Here is a 23,057-nt window from a genome sequence, read left to right as displayed (position 1 = left end):
GTGAGTGTCAAGTGTCTGAGGCCGGATTTGAACTCAAGTCCTCCTGAATCCAGGGCCAGTGCTTTATCCACTGTGCCACCTAGCTGCCCCCTCTTTGTATATCTAAAGCACTGTAGTTCACACATCTGTTTTCTAGATTCCATTCTAGGCTTCTCCATTTCCTTCATATATACACTTCCTGGTTACAAGACAGTCTCTTGAATTTTTAGAATACTTAAGATCCTCCCCATTTATATTTCAGCTTTGTGAGGGAAATTGTGCCTTGATTTATAATCGGTTTTGGGTGAGGGGAGCATTCTGTCAGAAACCTCCTTCAATAATAACAATTGTATCAAAGTCCTTAGAGGTGCTGGCATAATCTTTTTCTCATATACTAAAATGATAGCCTACATTTAAAAGATGACAACCCTCAAAAGTTTACAGTCTCTGTTCCATGTAGAAGGTTAAAGAGGGCAGGATAGCAGTAACTGAAATAGAAAAGAGGTACTACCAAAGAATTTATTAGCCCTATGTGAGCTTTTCTTTTAATGTAGTCAGTCCTTCAGTATTTTATAGGAAGCCACAACAGTATTTCAAATATCATTATTGAATTCGTTGTGTTCACCATGTGACATGTACTGTTAAAATGTTTCAAGCCATATAATTCCTAAAAGTTAAAGCTTTAAAATAATATTTAAAAATATAATTATAAATAAACTGTTAGTGATTATTGTTGGCATTGGTACAAGTACTTCTATATCAGTTATATAAGCACACTTTTCGAATGGTGGACTTAAAAGCTAAAGAAGGTTAACTAGTAGTCCGTTGTTTCTGTGAAATGAGGTGAGAGACTTATTTCACAAGTATAAAAATAAATGTTATTCTAAAGAATAAAAATAGATGTTTTGTTTTCTTCGGCTAAATTTTCTTGCAGTATAAATCGGAAATGAATCTTCTATTTACCTATATAAAGTGGCTTTAAAAATTGTACTATTTTATACAGATAAAGTTTACCAAATGAAACATGACACTTGGATATTTGAAAACTACTTCAGATATAAGAAAAATAATTGGGTGTGTCAAATATCCATTTCAGCACAAAACAATGCTACTCTTGTATACTGGAAGTGCTTTGGTAAATTTTTGTTGAATTTCAATCTACTTTACAAAATGATTAAGGTGATTAGAGTGATTTCACCACCAATATACAGTACAGTAGCTTCTTTTATACCTAGGTTTACTCTGTATCAAGTACTATGTTGACCCGAACTTAGTTTCATCATAAATGTGTAAGTTCTGATTGAATGGAAGCTGTGCTTAATAATCAAACATTTATTAAGTGCCTTTTGTGTGCTAGGCAATGTGTTAGTAATATAAATAAAAAGAATGCAATGATTAGGGGCTGCTAGATAGCACAGTGGATAAAGCACCGGCCCTGGATTCAGGAGTACCTGAGTTCAAATTCGGCCTCGGACACTTGACACTTACTAGCTGTGTGACCCTGGGCAAGTCACTAAACCCCCATTGCCCCACAAAAAAGAAAAGAAAAGAAAAGAAAAAACCTGAAAAATAAAAAGAATGCAATGATTACTGTTCATAAGAAGCATATATTCTAAAGAGAAAGATCATAAATACATCTATAAATCTATAAAGAATAAATACACAGTAGTAAAATACTACATAGTTTGGAAGGGACACTGTGAGCAGTTGGGGGATGAGGAAGCTCTATCTTTTAAGGTGAGAAGAACTTTGAAGGGTAAACAGTGCATTCTAGATGTGGGAGACAGCTAATACAGAGGCACTGAGGTGGGAAATGAATGAAATGTTGCAGTTGAGAGTAATGGAGAGAAGGCCATTTTGGCTGGGTCATAGAATACAGGAGGAGTAATGTCCATTGAAATTGAAAAGCTGGTTGGGACCAGGATATGAAAGGAGTTTTTAAAATAAACAGAATTTTATCTTTGAACCTATAGGCCATAGAGCCCACTGGAGTTGATTGAGTTAGGGGAGTGAAATGATTGGATTTGCACTTAAGAAAATCATTTTGCAGCTGGGTAGATGATGGACTGAAGTGGAGAGAGACTTGGGGCAGGAAGACCAAGGAAGAGGCTATTGCCTTGGGGAGTGGTATTGAGGGCCTGGATTAAGATGGTGGCTGTGTGAATAGAGAGAAGGGGTCAGATATAAAAGATATTGTGAAGGCACTAAAAGCAAGATTTGGAAACTGATTAGCTATATTGGGTGAAGGAGTGTGAGGGGCCCAGGATAATGGAATTATTGAGTTTGAGATATTTCTTAGACATCCAGTTTGAAGGTGAGAGTCAGGAGAAATACTAGGACTGGATATATAGATCTGGGTATCATCTCCATGGAGATGATACTTAAACCTCTGGCAGCTTGTGAGGTTACCAAAAGAGAGAATATAAAGAAGAGAACATGGTCCAAGACAGAACCTTGAGGAACACCTGCTGTTAGGGGACTTGATGTAGATGGTCAGACAGGTAAGAGGAAAAACAGGAGAGACCAATTTTCCAGAAACCCCAAAAGGAAAGACTGTAGAGTAGAGGGTGAACAACATTGTCATATGCAGCAGACAAGCTGAGAAAGATGAGTACTTATCAGAAAAGGCCCATCACATTTGGCAATCTTGATCATTTTGAAGTGAGCAGTTTTTTGGTTTTTTTTTAGTGAGGCAGTTGGGGTTAAGTGACTTGCCCAGGGTCACACAGCCAGTAAGTGTTAAGTGTCTGAGGCTGGATTTGAACTCAGGTCCTCCTGAATCCAGGGCCGGTACTCTATCCACTGCGCCATCTAGCTGCCCCGAAGTGAGCAGTTTCAATGAAGATTGAGCTTGGAACCCAGATTGCAGAGGTTTAAAGAGCGAGTGAAAGGAGAGGCAGTAAGTAGAGGCAAGAGTATGGGTAACTTTTTCTAGGACTTTGGTTGAGAAATGGAGAAAAGATATAGGACTGTAGCTTGAGGGGGTGGTAGGGTCTAGTAAAGTTTGTAGAAAGATGGAGGAGACATGGACATATTTGAAGGTGGTAGGGAAGAAGTTAGTAGATAGGGAGAGGTTAAAGATTTGAGAGAGGGAATGATTAAGGTTGCAATCTTCAAGAAAAGATATGAAGGGATGGGATTAAGGGCATATACGTAGAAGGGTTGGACTTAGCAGGTTAAAGTGCTGTCTCATTGTGGGGTCTCATTAGAGAATGAGAAAGGAGGCCAGATCAGAATCGGAGGAGAATGGCAAGGAGTTTTGAGATAAAGAGAATGGGAGAAGAGGGAGCTTGAGTTGAAGGGATTTACATTTCTCAGTAAAATGAGAAGCTAAGAAGCAAGGTCCTCAGCTGAATGGGGAAAGGGAAAGAAAGCTTGAAGAGGGAAGAGAAGATCCGCAATCACTTCTGTGAGGAGTGAGATAGGGAATGTTAGAAACAAAAGGACTGCCTTGTTATGTGTGTAATTTAAGATTCTAAATGTGGATTCTAATCTGTTCCCCCAGTTTTGGGGGAAACTGAATAAAATCACTGATAAAATGAGTTTAGGTTTTTAAGGGTTTATTGGAAAATAGAAAGAAAAAGATTGAGAACAGAATTCCAACAGCCTGGCATTCCTAGCTCTCCTCAAATTTCCTGTGAAGTCCTCTGCCGCCACCACCACCAAGTCAGGAACCCAAAAACGCAAGAGCTCTCCGCACAGGCTTCCTCTCCTCCTTCCTGTCTCCTCCCAGAAAATAGGAGGCTCCTCAAGTTGATTGGCTGGTAGCCTTGATAGACAGCACCCATGAGCAAACGTCATTTCCTGATGCCAAGGAAAAGCCACAATGCCTCTGAGGCATTTTTCTCATGGTGGAGCTTTCCCACAGCAAGTCTCCAGTAGGTGGCATCATTCCAATCATTACATATGGTAGGGCCTGGTTGAAGCTGGCAACATTGCTTTATATAAGATACCCAATAAGCATTGTTGTGTGACTTCCTCTTGCTCCATTCAGCAGGAGTAAATAGGAACAGAGGAGACCCATGGTGAGAGTAAGCCAGGGCTCAGTTTTGGCAAGAGGTGCATGGTTACGGGACATGGGGGCAAGGAATTTGAGAGCAGAGGACATTGAAGTGTTTGAAATTAATAACTATAGGGTCGGGGCAGCTAGGTGGCACAGTGGATAGAGCACCGGCCCTGGAATCAGGAGTACCTGAGTTCAAATCCAGCCTCAGACACTTAACACTTACTGGCTGTGTGACCCTGGGCAAGTCACTTAACCCCAATTACCTCACTTAAAAAAAAATTAAAATAACTATAGGGTCAAGCTTGGAAAGGAAGGAAAGTGGAATCAGAACAGGGATAGTGGCCTGAGAAAACAGTGAGAGGTAGGGATTTAGGCGGTCTCAGTGAGGGACAGAGGAGGTTTAGGAGGGGGGAGGCATGGGGAACAACAGAATGAGAGAATGTTATGGCCAGATAGAGGAACATCAAATGTTTCTAATTAAGGAAGTGGAGCACTTATGGGTAATGGTCAGATTCTCTGTGTGACCATCTCTTTGTGTACTTGAAATGCCATGAAAGAATAGGTTACGGGATTTAAAAAAGCTTAGGAGTTGGGAGGTTATGGAGTTTGAACGTCCTCGTAAATATTGAAGTTCACTAGAATAAGGGCAAAATTTAGGGCACAGAGAAAGGTGGTGATTCAGGTGCCAAACTCCTTGAAAAAATGAAGGCGAATGATATGGCATCTGGTATATGGTAGTCACCATGATGTGAATTTTGATTGCATGGTTTTCAAAGGAAAAGAGATTCCTGACGGCTGGTGGTAAAGGGAAAGTCTAGAAGTGGCAGTGGGGGGGGGAAGGAGTATTAATAACAATTCACCTTATAGGACCAGTGTTTCAAGGGTGAGGTGGGAGTGTGCATTGTTTGAGAAGGTCAGTGCTGGAGAGGATGACCTGAATGTGCAGTAAGTATCTTGAAGGAGAAGAGGTTACATTGAGAGCTAATAGAGAGGAATGAAAGATAAAAAAGTCCAGAATGAAGGAAATGTGTTTATTATGGAGCAGGAATTCTAAAGGTATAGTAGAAGGGGTAAGAAGGGAGACATAGTTGGGGTAGAATTGAGGAGGATAAGAATGAGAGAATGGGAGATTTGGGTAGGGATGCTATTACATGACTAGTGATTAATAAAGGGCTAGAGAAAGAAACGGTGTGGGAGATGTTAGCCATAGGGGCGCCATTGGGTTGCAGATGAATTGTACAGCTCTCAGTCTCGAAGGGGTGTTTCAGAGGATGCTACCCTGGCCTGGGTCTCAGTTCAGCCTAGGTCTGCTGTGGCAGCTGTTCCTTCTCTAGGGTGAGAGAGAGACAGGGCAGAGCCAAGCAGAGCAGGATGGTGGGCAGGATTGGCTGAACCTTGGTCTGGTGAGTATCACAAATTTTATTTTCGTGAAAAAGCATAGCAAAAGGCAGGCTGCAATCTTCTGCCCTCTCTTGGATACACTAGCAATAGAATAGTTATGTTCTAGGTCCCACAGGAGAAACAACTACTAATTGATTTTAAGTTGAAATAAAAGGAGAGAGGCAGCATTCAAAGGTGATGTCAAACCTCAAATTGACACCAGGGTGATTAAGAAGTCTTTATTAAAATATATACATACATATATAATTTAGAAAGATATTTGTGTCTTTGAAAAAATGATGGCTTTCTTTTGTTCTATTATTGTAAGTAATCTTTACTTTTGTTTTCTATTTAAATCCTTGTTTTTGGAATATACATTCATTACTGTGTGTGTGTGTGTGTGTGTGTGTGTGTGTGTGTGTGAATTGGGGTTAAGTGACTTGCCTAGGGTCACACAGCTAGTAAGTGTTATGTGTCTGAGTCCAGATTTGAACTCAGGTCCTCCTGACTCCAGGGCCGGTGCTCTATCCACTGTGCCACCTAGCTGCCCCCATTCATTACTTTTTAACTAAATTTTACATGTTTCTATTTTAAGGGGTTTTTTTGAGAACTAACTCTCTCCATATATACACACATATAGAGTGCTTAATAATATTCATTGATTTGAATTGAATTGAACTTTCAAGTCTTCAACAGATGTTAGTTATACTGGAGGAAAGGAGTGAAACTTTTTAAAAAAAGTGTTACTTTTCTGTCTTAAGAGTGGATAGCCAGGGGGCAGCTGGGTGGCACAGTGGATAAAGCACCGGTCCTGGATTCAGGAGGACCTGAGTTCAAATCTGGCCTCAGACACTTGACACTTACTATCTGTGTGACCTTGGGCAAGTCACTTAACCCTCATTGCCGCCCCCACACACAAAAAAGAGTGGCTAGCCAACCATTCACTTGATAGTTTTTCTGAGGTTTTTATATTAATAGCTCAACCTAAATAATACTTTATTTTTTTCCAATGCTTTCCATATAACTCAATTGACATAAACAGAGAGCTGGAAGGGACTAAGACATCTTCTATAAAAGCTCAGTGGCTTCATTTTACATATGGAAATACTAAAGTCTAGAGAGCTTAAGTTACAAAAGAGTGCCTTTGGTCTTAACTCCACACGAGGGCCAAGGGAAGACTACACATTGTCCTGGTCAGCAGGTGATTTTCTGGCTCCCAGGACAACGTGTAGTCTTTGCTATGGTGAAGACTAGTGAGTCTTGCATTATACCATGCTATGTGTTGATGTTTTAGACATGAAAAGTTGCATTAATAGAATACCTTTATACATTTTAATGTATAGTAGCATTAGAAGAGGTTAATCTTGTAAAGTAATTAATCTCTTTGTATTATAGATAATCATTTCCCCATATATTCAATTTAGATTTTCCTGCATTGGCTTTTTGTAAAGTGGGTCCACCTGCAATCATTCATTTAAATTAAACTCTAGTCAAATTCAACTGTTGAATCTAATTTGAAAATTGAATTTTACACAAATATTGAGCACTTATGTTCTACTTACTAAGCAGTAAGGGAAATTTATATAATGAATGTGCTCTTTTTCTTTTGTTTCACTATCATTTTGGCAGTGTATAGATACTTTAGAATTTTAGCTTTTTTTAAAAGCTGGTTTTGTAGTTGTACATTTTTCTTTTCAAGTTGTTACTATTAAATATTAATGTCAGCTCATAATGACCAGTGATTAATTATATATATTTTTTTGCTTCCTAGAGATCACTTGTCTTCTGAAGGATCAGTTTTCCTACTTTCAAATAGTAAGGTACTAAAATGAAATTTTCTTTGAATGTACATATGCCCTGTGGAATGAAAGAAAAACTTATTTTCACACTTGGATAAATATAAACATATACACATACAGAGGGCATAGAAGGAATCATGGCATAGTGGACAGAGGGCTTGCTTTGGAGCTGGGCACATGATAGACACATTCTCTGAGTGTGGACAAATTGTATTTCTCAGTACTCTAGGCCTCTCTCTAAGACAAGTTGCAGGAAGGTGTCTACCAGCTTTAGTAGAGGGAATTCCCTCATCAGGGAGTTCCCAATATCAGTGAAATCACAATTCCTTATCCTTATAGAGGTCACGTGTAGCAAGTTCATTGTTAGTAGAAATTTATGTATTTTAGAAGAGTTACCTAAAAAGTGAATTTCTGTACATTTATTTCTTTTCTCTATTGAATTCTCTGACAAAAAATCAGATCTGCCTTCCACTGGAGTTAAAAAAAAAATCATTATGGACTGAGTATCCATACAGTCTAATGGATCTCCTCTAGAGGCAGAAATTCAGTTAAATAACAGATCCAGTGATACAAAGTGAACAGAAAGAAGATTTAAAGTCTTTAAAGCCCTCCTGCTGCAAATAGAGTCCCAGACAAAAGAAGTTTACGTCTTGAAGTTAAACAAGAGAAAGGCCTTCAATAATTGAAACTGACCTGTCCCAGTGAGCAAGTGGTTGGTTAGTGAGGAAACTTTAACAGCTATTTAATTTCCTTTACATCTATTTGAACTGTGAATTGTGAGACCTGAGCTCTAGTCACAGCTTTGCCACTAAGAAGCTAGTGACCCATTATTTAACCTTTCTGGGTTCAGCTTTCTTCATCTTTAAAATGAGTTGTGAGATGATCTATAATGTCAATTCAGCTTTAAAATTCTGATTCTTTTATCCTTAAAATCTCCCTTCCATTAGTGTATTTATTGAATAAAAAAGCAGTAACTCTGCTGTACAGGTAAACAGCAAGCCTGTATGTGATAAATCTATCATTTGGGAAATGATTGGATGTTAATTTATTGCTAGTTTATTTTTCTCCCTAGCAACCAAAGATCAATAAATCTGATTCCACAACTGAAATTCAAAGCAAGTCACAATCTGGGAATAAAGGAAAGAAAAAAACTTCAAGGTATGTGTGTATATATATATATATATTTAAAATATTACTTTCATTTTCTAGTTTCCAAAACTTAGCAAATACTATCACTGTGAATAACTGAGCTTTCTGAACTTCTCCACATCTTGTTGTTCATTTGTGTCCAATTCTGTGTGACAAAGTGCATTGGGTTTTCCTGGCAAAGCTACTGAAGTGGTTTGCCATTTTCTTTTCTCTTGGATTAAAGCAAACAGAAATTAAATGACTTGACCAGGGTCACACAGTTAGTAAATATCTGAAGCTGGATTTGAACTCAGGTATTCCTGACTCTAGGCCCAGAGCTCTATCCACTGAACCACATAGCTGTCTCCTTCTGCATAATAATCTTTACCTTATATAGGTAATTTTTACATGTATATCATATCCATTTTCATACATTTGAAACGTTGGAGTCAGTGATGTCTTTCAATAGCCCACTAATGACTATGTAATATGGTCATAAGTGAAATTGCTGTATTTCTTATTATTAATTTAAAGTAAACTGGCTTCTTAGAACTGGAACTAAGACAAGTTCCTTGATCCCACCATTTAGCATAATACCTGGCACATAGTAATCAATAAATAAAATATTTTCATTCATTTTTGGTCTAATCTTTCGTCCACTGTATAGTTATCTCTTCTGTATCTTGGGAGTTAAGACCATGGAGCCCCTGCTATCTGAAAAGATCTGGAAATCCATGTAAAATTTTTTGTCCTTCCTTTCCAGAGAAGTCTGATTTTTTTTTTCTTTTTCTTTTATGGGGTCTTCACAGTACCTTATTGTAAAATTTGGGTTAAGTATTTGATCAAAGGCTATATTATATAATACTATACTTATATTTTATGCATTTCTGAGTTTCTAAACTTTTTCTGTGTTGTCTGCTTGCCTTTGCATGTTGTCTGTGGCTTCTGAAAAACTACCCCCAAAATTCCCATTTAATTTCTTATATTGACCCAACATATAATGAAATTGCAATGGGGAAAATTGCAATGTGGGAGGGATAACTGTAGTAGGCTTCATCTCTTTTAGATGCTTAATAAAATCACTACAAATCATTCTAGTCATTTGAGTCATTAATCTGACATGAAATAATACTGAATTTACTTTGAATAGGGCCTTAATATATTTACATTTTACTTTCTGACTTTATTTTTTAATTTTTATTTTGAATTCTAAGTTTTCTCCCTCTGCCCTTTTCCCTACCCTTGAGAAGACAAGAAATACAATGCCCATTATATATGTGAAGTCATACAAAACATGTTGCAAAAAAACCCAAGAAAAATGAAGTTTAAAAATATGCTTCAATCTGTACTTAGATGAGTTCATCAGTTCTCTCTCTGGAGGTGGATTGCATTTTTCATCATGAGTCCTTTGGAACTGTCATGGATCATTGTGTTGATCAGAGTAGCCAAGTCTTTTCACAGTTGAGCATTGTTACAAAATTGCTGTTATTATGTACTCTTAGTTTTGATCATTTTACTTTTCATCAGTTCACATAGTTCTTCCCAGCTTTTTCTAAAAATCATGCCCTTCATCATTTCTTATAGCATAATAGTGTTCCATCACATTCATATACCATAACTTGTTTAGCCATTCTCCAATTGATGAGCATTCCCTTAGTTTCCATTTCTTTGCCACTACAAAAAGAGCCGTTAATAAATATTTTTGGACATATGGGGGCTTTACCTTTAATTTCCTTGGAGTACATTATTAGTAGTGATATACTGGTATTGTTGGGTCAAAGTGTATGCACAGTTTTATAGCCCTATGGGCACAGTTCTAAATTATTCTCCAGAATGGTTGGACCAGTTCACAACTCCACCAAAAGTACGCTAGTATCTGCTTTCTGCATATTCTCTAGCATTTGTCATTTTCCTTTTATATCATGTTAGCCCATCTGATGAGTGTGAAGTGGTACCTCAGAGTTGTTTTAATTTGAAGTTCTCTTTCAGGGCATTTTTTCCATATGAAATTGATATTTTTGATCTCTTCTGAAAACTATCAATTGGGAAATGGCTCTTGTTTTTGTAAATTTGACTCAGTTCTCTGTATATTCGAGAAATAACACCTTTATCAGAGAAACTTGCTGCAAAATCTCCCCCCCCCCACGCACACACACCCCAGTTTCCTGCTTTCCTTCTAATTTTGTTTGCAGTGGTTTTGCTTGTGGAAAAAAATTTAATTTCATGTCATCAAAATTATCCATTTTTTATCTCCTGTGATCTTCTCTGTCTCTTGTTTGCTCATGAACTCTTCCTGTAAGGTATGACACATAGAGCCAGGAGGGGGAGTCAGCATATTCTTTGCTCTCCCCTACCACTTTTAAACTCTTCCTTTGAAACCATTATTCAGCAAACTCTACTTCCTTGTCATCTGATTATATTATCTTGTCCAGATCTTTACTGATATCATAGCTTAATTATTCATGTTGAGAATACTTCCGACACTTTGGCCTCCCATTTATCAACCTTTATTCCCATTACTTACACCTCTACTCTTCAGGGGGTTCTTATACCTTAGAATTCGTCATCTCCCCAAACTTTTCCATCTCCAAGATCTTCAAATCTGAAATTTCCTCTGTGATCATAATCTCCTATCTTTCTATCTCATCTGCTGTCTCATTTCTTCTGAATCTGCCCTTTGTCCTCATTGACATCTCTAGTTACTCCTATCCCTCCTTCCCTCTTCTCCTAATTCATCACTCCTTTTCTTGCCTCCCTTTCCTCTTGTCATAGTCTTGATATTATAGCCAGTCGGTTCAATAAGGCATTGTCCTCCACACTTGAATTACTTGTTCCTTTGTTTTTCTCCCATTTTCTCCTTATTCTTATGTTCCACCCTGGGTCATCTTTACCATCCATCTTCTCTGTTTCTATTCCCAAGCTGGCATCTGCTGCTGGAAGGAGTTATATACTGTATTGCATAGATCTACCACTATTTCATGCTGTCCCCTTTAACTGGATGCTCATCACCACATAGTTACCCTTTTATTCATTTCATTAATTCCAAATCACACATCTCAGTGTGCCTTTTCCTCTTTCCAAGGCTCACTTCCTTTTTTTAAAAGATGATCATTCCTTCTACTTTACTAAGAAGAGGCCAGCTGTCATGAGTTCTCGTATATCCCATCCCACACACTCTCTTTGCCCATTCTCTTCTTCAGTGTTCCACTCTAAGAAGATGAAAAGGCCTTCCTTTTTGTGGGGCTAACTCTTCCACTTTATTCCCTTGATCTCATCCCTTCTAAGAACTTTCCCCATTGATCATTTCCTCTCTCTCATTTCTACTCTCTCCTTCTTCACTGGCTCCTTCCCTGATGTTGAATAAGCATGTTTCTGTCTTGCCTGTTGCAAAACAAACACCTTTTCTTGATTCTTTCATCCCTTTAAATTACCATTTTATAGACCTTATTATTGAATTTCTAGAAGGCATATTCTACACGTTACCCCTACTTCTTAACCTTCTAACCACTCTTTAAACACTTGAAGTCTCACTTATGACTACTCATTATGCAGAAACTGTTCTGTATGATCACTAATGATTATATCATTCCATATACAAAGTAGAATAGGAAAACCGATAACATGAAGGTGACTCTTATGTATAGCTTGCTTTTAAAAAAACATATAACTTATTACTGTTGAAGCTGCCTTTCTTGTCTGTGTTTCCTTTTGAACCTCTTTGTTTCTGTGTGTTTTTTGAACACTTCAGTTACCCTACTTTTCTTTCTTTTCTTAATTTTTTGGCAACATTATTGCTACCTCTGCCCCAAATGAAAAAAGAGATAAGCATACTCAAGTAACCATGACTTTTTTTGTTTTTGTTTTTATTTTTTTAGTGAGGCAATTGGGGTTAAGTGACTTGCCCAGGGTCACACAGCTAGTAAGTGTTAAGTGTCTGAGGCCGGATTTGAACTCAGGTCCTCCTGACTCCAGGGCTGGTGCTCTATCCACTGCGCCACCTAGCTGCCCCCACCATGACTTTTTAAATTGATAAATCCAAGGACCCTTTTTCAGTCATTTCCTTGACCTTTCTACAGTGGATGCTGCTGACCACCTCCTATTGTGTGATGTCTTTCCTTGGTTTCCATGACACTGTTACTTCTAGTTCTGTTCCCACCTCTGTGATCATTTATTCTTGATCTCCGTCACTGATTCCCTTCTTCCTGCAGTCTAAGTGTAAATATCCCCCTGGTTTCTTCTTGGCTCATTCTTCTTTCTTTACATTACCACCCATAGTGACTTCAGCTGCTCATCAAGTTCTAAATCTAATTGATCATCTTCCCCAAGCCAGTCTATCCTCCTAACATTTAGAGTTCATCTTCTCCTCTCTACTTATCTTAGAAATTAGAAAATTGGGGTGCAAAGAAGTTAATGACTTAGCCATGGTTGGCTGGGTAGTAAGTAGCAGAACCCAGATCCTCTGTAAGTCCAAATTTTGGTGATGATTCCATCATCCTATTACTGTATGTTTGAAACCTCAGCCTCATCTTAAACTCTTCTTTCTCCCTCATTGCTCACATCTAATCAGGGGTCAAGCCCTGTAGAATCTGCATGAGGAGAGGTACTATATCAGCTTTTATCCTTGTATCCCTAGGGCTTGACACAGGACCTTTTTATAGTCAGCATTTACTATGTGTTTGCTGAATTGTTGATCTTGATTTTTTTTTTTTTTGGTGAGGCAATGAAGGTTAAGTGACTTGCCCAGGGTCACACAGCTAGTAAGTGTTAAGTGTCTGAGGACAGATTTGAACTCAGGTCCTCCTGAATCCAGGGCCGGTGCTCTATCCACTGTGCCACCTAGCTGCCCCTGATCTTGCTTTTAAACATGTCTAATAAACAAGACTTAGCTTATCTCAGTATCTTGTTTCAAAAGCTTCTTGATCCCAGTGTCATGGGGGAAATGGGTATGGGGGGTCCTTAGGTATTCCTCTGTAAAGAATTACACTTGGGGTAAACATCTACCCAAAACAGAGCTTACAAATTTCAACCTGTTTCTTTCTTTTTTTACCAGATTAAAGGACACATTAATTTAAAGCAAAAGATATTTAAGTGGCATAGCAAATAAATGTCAAGGATAAGTAACCCATAGTGCCAAGAAGTATGCTTTTCCACTGATTTCCACCACTATTGTGGGAGAGCTAACTTCCCTGTGCCTGCTTCCTTGCCACTGAGGGGGGGAGAGAGAGAGAGAGAGAGAGAGAGAGAGAGAGAGAGAGAGACCAGCTAGAGGAGCCCTCAGGCTTCTGTATTATCCTTGTTTCCCCCACACTGCCTCAGTTGCCCTTACAAGAATTGTCTATTTGTTTTTTGAGCTAGGGTAGAAAAAATGGCTTTCAACTCTCATTCTGCCCATGGCCTATGTAAATTACCATGTGAACTTCACCTGGCAAGACTTAAAGAAGTCAGGAAGGGCTGGTGACATTTCTCTGGTTTTCCTGCCAGTTCCTCCTAAGAATAAAAGAATACAAAATATCCAATACTCTTCTGTCCTTTAAGAACTAAGGAGTTCCTTGTCAGTTTCTTTTTTGAACTAAAGGTTTATTTTCTCTCAAATTCTGAGGGCTTAGTATGTATATAAAAAATTATTTAGGTATTTAGAATTTACCTTATAATCAAAAAAGCATTAATGATTTATTTGAAAGTCCCTTGGTTATATTCAAAAGCTGATAGATTGTTTTAGCTAGATTAACTTGGTATAATGGACTAAGAAAGAGTCCTGGAGTCAGAGAAACTGGGTTCAAATGCTACTTCTGATGATTGTTTATTTATGTGACCCTGAGCAAGTCATTTAATCTCTCTTGGCCTCAGTTTCCCCAACTTCAAAATGAGAATGTTGGATTAGTCACTGAGACCTAGCTCTTCACCTATGATCCTGTGATTATTTTTGTTTATTGAAAAATGTCCATTCTTTCTGAGTTGTCAGGTAAAAATTAGTTTTTTGGACTTAAGTCTATAGTGTGTTTGGGTTCTAAGTGGATATAATTTTTAATTGGAACAAAAAACCCTCCCCACAAAAAACAAACAAACAAAAAACCCACAAAAAACCCCACTTCAGGATTAAATGAATTGTTTGCATCTCTTCGACAGCTCTTCAAAAGATCCTTTGACGGGGCAGCTAGCTGGCACAGTAGATAAAGCACCAGCCCTGGATTCAGGAGGATCTGAGTTCAAATTCACCCCCAGTCAGACACTTGACACTTACTAGCTATGTGACCCTGGGAAAGTCACTTAACCCTCATTGCCCACCCAAAAAAAAAGATCCTTTGACACAGCAACTCACACAAATGAACTTATTTGGTTCTGTAAAGTATGGTCCTGGCAACATAAGCTCCTATAGAACTTTTCTAGAGCCAAGTAAGATGAACAGTCATAGGCTAAATTTGGTACGTGAATTCATGGCTCTCTGCTTCTGGTTTAGATGCTTGCTTGTTTAGAAACAGAGGAATAAACTAGCTTCCTAAGGACCAGGTCAAGGTCTTGTGATTCATAAAGACCAAAACAACTCATAAGATATTTTGTTATGATATATAACTTGTGTATAAAAGTATTCCTAGAAATAACATAGATCATATTGTATATTTTGATTTTGCAGTATTTTAACCTTTTATATCATGCAGCTAAGAGAAACAACAACTTTTGTGCTTTATATTTTAGTGTAAAATTAAAACGTGCTAATATGCAAACTGCCAATGATGTTGCTGTTCCAGAGGACTTCAAAGATTTTTCACTTACAAACACAATTATTAGAATTGAAGGAAAATTAGAAGAAGGAGATTCACCTGATGACATAGATGATGATATTTTCCCTGGTCTCAGTGAAGACATTGGAACAGGTAGACTTTCATTAGTGTGTTTTTTTGGGGGGGTGTATATGTGTGTTTGTGTGTGTGTGTGTGTGTATTCATGTCACAACTACTATGTTGAATAAATCATTTAGGAAAATAAATGTTCCTGAATTTAAAAAATGTGCTATAATTATGTACTTGGCACTTAGTAGTGGGTAGGTGCTTACTAAATACTTCTTGACTGATGATTCTTACAAAAACGTTAAAGTGAAATAAAGTGGCTAAAATACTCATATTTAAAGTCACCATTCAAAAAGATTTTTATCCTCTGATTTTTGGGTTCATCAAACACTAGGCTTGTAGGTTTCTTTGCTTTGTACTTAGAATATTCACCTTCAAAGGTGTGTAACCTATAAACCTCAGAGGTTTGCTAAAAATGAAAAAAATTAAGGTAAGGAAAGTGGACTGTCTAGTGAGAGAATGAATATGTGGTAGGAAGCCTCAGTGGTTTAAGAGTATTAAATATAATTATTTAAATTCACAGAGGCCCAGATCAGATTTCTAAAGGCAAAACTCCGTGTTATGCAAGAGGAATTGGATAGTCTCGTATATGACTGCAATAAAAAGGTGAACATTTGTAGACTCTTAGAGTATCATCTGTAAGCAAATTATTTTGTCCATGTATGTAAAAATATACTTTCCCTAAATATTCATCAAGTTTTTTAAAGATACATTTTTCAGGGGCAGCTAGGGGGTACAGTGGATAAAGCACTGGCCTTGGATTCAGGAGGACCTGAGTTCAAATCCGACCTCAGACACTTGACACATACTAGTTGTGTGACCCTGGGCAAGTTACTTAACCCTCATTGCCCCGCCCCCCCCAAAATACATTTTTCTAGCCCTCAAACTATAATTACATTTTGGGCGTAATATAAGTTGTATAATATTTCAGATTGTGAAACTTTAAGATTGCATATAAATATTGAATATTATTAAATATATTCCATTCTGAAATTTTAGTGTCATTTCATAGAAGTAAAGCATTTTTCTAGCATGTTATCTCAAATTAAATTTTTTAAAGTTTTAGTTATATGCTCATTATTGACTTGAATAAAACATTGTATTTTAAAAAAATATAAATATTGGTAGTTTTCTGTTCTTCAGGAAACAGTTATAAGCATCACACAATATTACATGAAGTTATTTTATTAAAATAGTGTATTAAGTCTGTTTTGAAATCATATATATTCTTTTCACATAAACTAATCTATAGTTATTTAACTGTAGGAGGATGAAGTAAGAAATTTAAAAGCCTCTCTTAAAGATATTAATGAAGATCGTGTTAGAATGGAGCGAACAATCAATATTCAGCAGTCTCAGATTGAAAAATATAAAACTCTTTCAGAGGAAGCAAACAAAAAATGTGATGGATTTCAGCAACAGCTGACTGCAGTAGAAAAGGTAATAATTTTCATTCTTTGCCTAAAGGCAAAGATAGCCTAAAATGATTAAATATTCTTACTTTTGTAGACAGCAGGTTTTGTTGTACAATTATTTGTTCGCTCAGTATTTACTTAGGACTCTTCCTCCATAAGGTGGCAAGAAATCGGTAAGTGATAGAAGGGTTACTATGCTAGGGTGATTGAGAATGGTAAGTTCTTTTAAAACTTTTAATATTAACTTTTAGTATTACCATAAAAGTAATAAAAAAAATACTAGATGAAGTAGATCACAAATTTAGAGAATCCACCAGTTATACATCCTAGCATCTAAAGTTAATAGTTAATATATCCAGATCATATTTTATTGGTTGTGCTTATACAATACATATTTTCTTTAAATGTCCTAATCTTACATAGTTTTTCTCTTGTTCATACAATTTAATAAAGCTGCTCATATGCCATCGAAACAGCTCAGAAAAGGCTCTATGGTACAAAGAATATTATTACATCTCTATTTCTCAGCTCTGGGAATTTTTATGTCCTGTGCTCTATGCCTGGGACGTTCTCTCTCCTCTTCTCTGACTATTGGCTTCCTTTAAATCTCAACTAAAATCCCATCTTCTACAGGAAGCCTTTCCCAACCCCTCCTAATTCTGGTGCCTTTCCTCTGTTAATTATTTCCTATTTCTCCTGTAAGTAGTTTGTGCCTATTTGTTTGCTTGTTGTCTCCTCCATTAGATTGTAAGCTTCTTGAGAGCAAGGACTGTCTTTTGCCTTTTTGTATCCTCTGCACTTAGCACGATGCCTGGCACATAGTAGGCTCTTAACAAATATTTATTGACTGACTGATATAGAAGAGGCAGCATGGAATTATGGATGGAGTGCTAGATTTAGAGTCAAGACCTGCATTCAGGTATTGCCTCGACAATGACCAGCTGTGTGACAATGGGCAAGTCACTTAGCTTCTTTAACAGACTAAGTTGGTGATGAGAGCTCCCACACCATTGAAATCATGTTGCCTCGATATGTTGACATTATATTGTAAACATATTTTACTAGCAAGTTTTAATTATATTACTGCTCTTGTACTTATGTAGCCTCCTCTTTTCCAGTTCCACTGCTATAAGCCTATTCCAATTTTTATTATCTCATACCTAGAAGCGTGATAGGGACCTAACTGGTCTCCCTGCACTTCCATGTTTAAAAGCTTTTAATGGTCTTTTGTTATCTGTCAAATAAAAGTCTAAGTGATTTGACATCCAAGGCCCACTGCAGGAAGGCCCTTCAAGTTACAATCCACCTTACTAATCTTATCTCATAATAAAGAAGCAGCATTATGCATTATGTAAAGAGCCCTGGATTTGGAGTCAGAACACCTGGGTTCAAATATTGCTTTGGGCAAATCATTTAAACTTTCTGGACCTCCTTTCTATAAATGAGAGAGTTGGACTAGATGGACTAAGGTCCTTCTGGCGCTCCATCTTATTCCTCCTTTTCATTTTCTTCTAGCCAAACTGAAGCATTTGCTTTCTTTTCTCCATTACCAAAGCCTAGAGTGAATGCTTCCCCCCAAAACATTGATGCCTTCTCCTCGATGTAGCTTTCTTTGATTCCTCTCATCTAGAAGTGATTGCTTAGTACCTCTCATGGACTTAATACAATCTACTTTCTATAATATTTGTATATGTGTTTATCTCTTCATGTAGACTTTAAGCTTCCTGTGGGCAGGGGCTGTGTTTTATCTATTTTGGTGTCCCCTTCACCCTTAAAAGTCCTACTCTGATGCCTCATAATAGTGTGAAGGTGATCCTGACTTCTCAAAATCTTTGCTAATAGAGTTAAGGCTCTAGCAAAGTCTTATCAAATTGGAAAATGAAGTCAGGTGACAGAATGTATAAACCAGTTTACCAAAGTTTTGTAGGATCAAAAGATTATTGATCAAGACCTGGTCCAACATTCTCATTTTACAGACAACGAAACTGAAGGCCAGGGAGTTTAAGTAGGTCAAAGCCCAAGGTCACACAGGTGTGGTCTGAGGTGGAATTTCAACCCAGGTTCTCTGACTCTGGCATTAAATTAAGGCTTTTTCCAACACACCATGATGCCACCTGGGTTTAGGAGGGTTGGTCACTAGGTGATAATTTTTTTGCCTGAAAGAATTCATGAAGATTACCTGTTAAAGTGTAGAGAGAGTAATCAGACTGGTAAGATCATGTATGCTTGTGAAGTACTCAAGGAGGTTTGTCCCCTTTGGTACACAGTGCCTAGTTCATATCATATGCCATGAAAATGCATTTGAATGGATGAATGAATGAAACGTACAAACTCTTTTAGATGTTATTTATACTCTATTAAATTAGAGTATGAAGCAATATCTTCAAACTAAATTATTTCTGTTTATGAGGATCTACTTATATTTATACTCATTGCATTAAAATCTGTAATTACCCATTTCTCATCTTTAAATTTTTCAAAGTCTTTGGATGAAAATGCTTTTAGCCATTGGCAGAATGAAATAAGAACACTTTTAATCAAGCTCTAGTATCCATTAAGATCTGTTTCAAGACCTTGAATTCCAAAGGGGCATTTTATGGCAATTAAAATGGCAATGCTTTTTCATAGCAAAAATTTCGATCCATTTGCCATTAGTGGGATGATATCTATAAGGCACTTTGCAAACCTTAAAGTACTAGGTAAAAGTTAGCTATTATTATTTTTTAGAGACAGCGAGATGGTACAGTGGATAGAGTGGTGGACTAGAATTAGGAAGATCTGAGTTCAGATTTTGTCCTTGTCTCCTTACTAGTTGTGTGATCCTGACAAGACACTTATCTTCTGGCTTCCTTAATTTCCTCATCTGTAAAATGGGGAATAGTAATAGTACCATCCCTCCACGATATTAAAAGGATAAAACTTGATATTTGTAAGGCATTTTGCAAATCTTAAAGCACTATGTAGAAGCTGTTATTTTTAGTGAGGCAGCATGACATTGGATAAGAGAGCAGCCTTGATCAGAAATAACTGGATTTAAGTCCATCCTCTGAATCATATGGACCCTGAGTTACCAGGGAAGTCACTTAATCTCTCAGTGTGGTTTGTAACTCAAACTGTAACTTGTAGAGCTGGTGCTGAAGAATTTCCTCAACAGAAATTCCCTATATCTCTATGAACCAATGTGTAGTGAAGTGAGAAGAATCAGGAGGACATTGTACACAGTGACAGAAATATTGTTTGATGAAGAATTGTGAATGACTTAACGAATCTTAGCAATACAGTGATCCAAGACAATCCCAAAGGACTAATGATACTACCCATATCCAAAGAAAGAACTGATATTGATTGAACAAAGACTGAAGCATGCTGTTTTTTGCTTTCTTGTTTTCTTATTCAAGTTTTCTTATACAAAATTACTAATATGGTTTTACATAATTGCACATGTATAACCTATATCTAATTGCTTACTATCTCAGGAAGAACTGAGGGGAGGGAGGGAAGGAAGGAAGGATAGAATTTAGAACTCAAAACTTTAAATAAAAATGTTTATTGTTTTTAAAAAAGGAAACTACCCAATGTCAAATCCATTATAAATGTCTTGGCAACCTTAAAAAAAAAAAAGAAATTCCCTATATCAATGAAATCATAGGTCTGGTATAAAAAAAGATGGCTGATTCAACGTTTTTCTGTTTGCTGTCATGTGACCACATCAGGTCTTTACTCCAGCAATTCTTTCATCATTCTGTCCTTTATTATTGAAGTGCCTAGCTCAGAATTGTCAAAAATGAAGCCTATGGAATATGTGCAGCCTATAACACTTCTGAGTGCAGCCCAAACCAGATTAAAATGTAATTGGGGGCAGCTAGGAGGCGCAGTGGATAGAGCACCGGCCCTGGATTCAGGAGGACCTGAGTTCAAATCTGGCCTCAGAAACTTGACGCTTACTAGCTGTGTGACCCTGCGCAAGTCACCTAACCCCAATTGCCTCACCAAAAACAAATAAATAAATGAAATGTAATTGAAAATTATTTAACAAAAGTTTTAAAAATATAGTGAAATATAATGTTAATATGTGGTTTTCTAAGTCAATATTTGCCTACAGGAATCTTTAAGTACTGTTTATTGGCCCCAGTTTTTATTTGTTTGATAACACTGCCCTAGTCCTATGTAGTTTTCAAATCCTATAGATAGTAATATAATCATTATGTAATCTTTGCATTTCCATGTTCACAACCAAATAGCAAGAGATATAGGGGAGTGAGAAATAAAAAAGAATTTCCTTTTTTAACATTTTCTTTCCCCCTTTATTGATCTAAAGAATGATACTGAGCTATTGATGCCTTCAGGGAAGTATATGTTTAAACTCCCAACACTGGAGGAAACATGGAACCTCTAAATCAAGGTCATTACCCAGGGTACTTTCATAACGCCCATGCCCAAAGCATAAGAAATCACTCACGATTAAATCTGTTTTTACAAAGTTATGTTCACTTTATGGCTGCTCCTCTTTCTTTTTCTAGTTGTTGCAAATACCTTGAGAATATGAGATAAGTCTTCTTTGTATAAAGAGAACAAGCAAAAAGAACAGCTCTAAAAATTTTGGGACTATTAGGACTCTAGTTTTATTTGTCATTTCAAATCTTACCTCTTTTGGGTTTAGTGGAAAGAATTGTAACTTGAAAGATTAAGCAGGAGTTCACTTTCTACTTCTGATGTGACCTGTTTGAGTATGGGAAAGTCACTTAATCAAAGCCTCAGTTTCCACATCTGTAAGATGGGATAATGATACTTCCAGCATCTACATAACAGGGCTCCTATGAGGATCAAATTGAATAATATACATAAAACAGTTTGCAAAACGTAAAGTGCTGTTTAAATGTTAACAAGGATAATTATAAAATCTTGGATCTTTTGAAGTAAGGTTTAAGTGAGGGTTATAAAGTCATTACCAAGATGTCAGAGTAAAGAGAAAGAGCTTATGTATTACTGTAAAAAGGAGCTGGAATGAGACAGAAGGAACTGTGGACTTTATAGCCAGTAGGGAATAGTTGTCTTTTTAGTTTGAGCAGTCAAATAAATTAGGTTTGTGCTTAGTGTAGCTACCACCCACAAAGCTGTGAAGGAGGCTGGTGATAGCAGATGGTATACATACACAGTTTGATTTGTTTGGGACCACATACAGAACAGCATGTGTTTTTTTCTTTTAATTACTCAGAACCAGAAAGATTAGTTTTCAAATAAAACAGTAATACAGCCAGGAGAAAATTTATACTGAAGAGTACAAGCCAGCTTTTGATGACCTTCCCTGGTGGAATGTACCTCTTTCTAGTCAACTTCATTAGCTTAGGGCTCACAGTGATAAGATATAGTGGATCTCGGGGGAAGAAAACACAGTTAGTCAGGGGAAGAACATGATAAGGGATGTGTGTGTATATGTGTGCTTGTGTGTGTCTGGCCCTGGGCAGTGGAAAGACAGTGATGATAAGAGAAAGTAAATGGCCCTAATTGTGGACATCCCTGAGGCAATGTCTTCATCCTTTTACTCTTCTCTTTGCACTTTCTTCCTTGGTGAGGTTACTTACTCATTGCTTCAGTTACTGCTTCTCTATAGATGGGAAGTAGCAAAGTGTAGTTGTAGATTTGGAATCAAGAAGACATGGGTTCAGATCTCATCCCAAACACTTAACTAGCTTATGATTCTGGGTAAGTCCCTTAACTTCTATGAGCCCCTGTTTCTTCATTTGCAAAATGAAGATATATACATATACATAGCAATGTATATATCTTCATTATGTATATATGTATGTAATATTGCAAAAACCTCGAAGCACCATATAAGATGAGCTGAGTTACTATATTATTATAATATGACTCTCGAGTCTCTAATATTTCTCCTTTAAGTTCTAATCCTGCATTTTCATCTGCCTCTGGGAAATCTCCCCTAGATATATCCCACTGATACATCAAGAACATGCTCAGAACTGAACCCATTATCATCTGTCTTCTTCAAAGTTTGTTAATGTCACTGCCATTCTTACAGTGACCCAAACCCAAACCTTGGACTTATCTTTAATTCTTCCTTCTCTCTTTCCCAATATATTCAGTCAGTTGACAATCCTTATTGGTTTCTTCTCTGAAATATCTCACATAGAATTTGGATCTGAAAAAACCCCAAATGTTCAAAAATATTTTTATGTGTAATTGGAGAAAAATAAAATATTATTTTAAAAATAGCATGAACTTCAATAGGGATATATTTAAAGGGCTAAAAATCACCTTCACAAGTATAAGCTAGGGGAGGCATAGTTAGACAAGTTTGTTTGTTAAAGATCTGGTGGTTCTATAAGCTCAATATGAGCCAGCAGCCAAAGAAGCTAATGTGGTCTTGGACTGCATTAAGAGGTATAATTCTGAGAAACAATCTGGTGATATGGACCCTTTATACTCGGCATTGGGGAGGCCACAACTGGAGTATTATGTTTAGCTGTAGGTGCCTGATTTTAAG

The 23,057-nt window shown here is 37.1% G+C and overlaps 1 protein-coding gene across 3 annotated transcripts in view; it reads left to right on the top strand.

Annotated features, from left to right (window-relative positions):
• TEX9 (testis expressed 9) overlaps positions 1-23,057 on the top strand; it is a 56,584-nt gene that overhangs the window by 8,731 nt on the left and 24,796 nt on the right. For all 3 annotated transcript variants that reach the window (XM_043986617.1, XM_043986618.1, XM_043986619.1), the window contains 5 exons: positions 7,137-7,185; positions 8,237-8,322; positions 14,986-15,164; positions 15,661-15,743; positions 16,404-16,577. In XM_043986617.1, the coding sequence (XP_043842552.1) occupies positions 7,137-7,185; positions 8,237-8,322; positions 14,986-15,164; positions 15,661-15,743; positions 16,404-16,577 (571 nt within the window). The remainder of the gene's footprint in view (positions 1-7,136; positions 7,186-8,236; positions 8,323-14,985; positions 15,165-15,660; positions 15,744-16,403; positions 16,578-23,057) is intronic.

The sequence above is a fragment of the Dromiciops gliroides genome, chromosome 2 (genome assembly GCF_019393635.1).
Source record: "Dromiciops gliroides isolate mDroGli1 chromosome 2, mDroGli1.pri, whole genome shotgun sequence".
Classification (NCBI taxonomy): Eukaryota; Metazoa; Chordata; class Mammalia; order Microbiotheria; family Microbiotheriidae; genus Dromiciops; species Dromiciops gliroides.
Note: the sequence above shows the minus strand (reverse complement) of the source record. Positions and strands in the feature narration are given on the sequence as shown.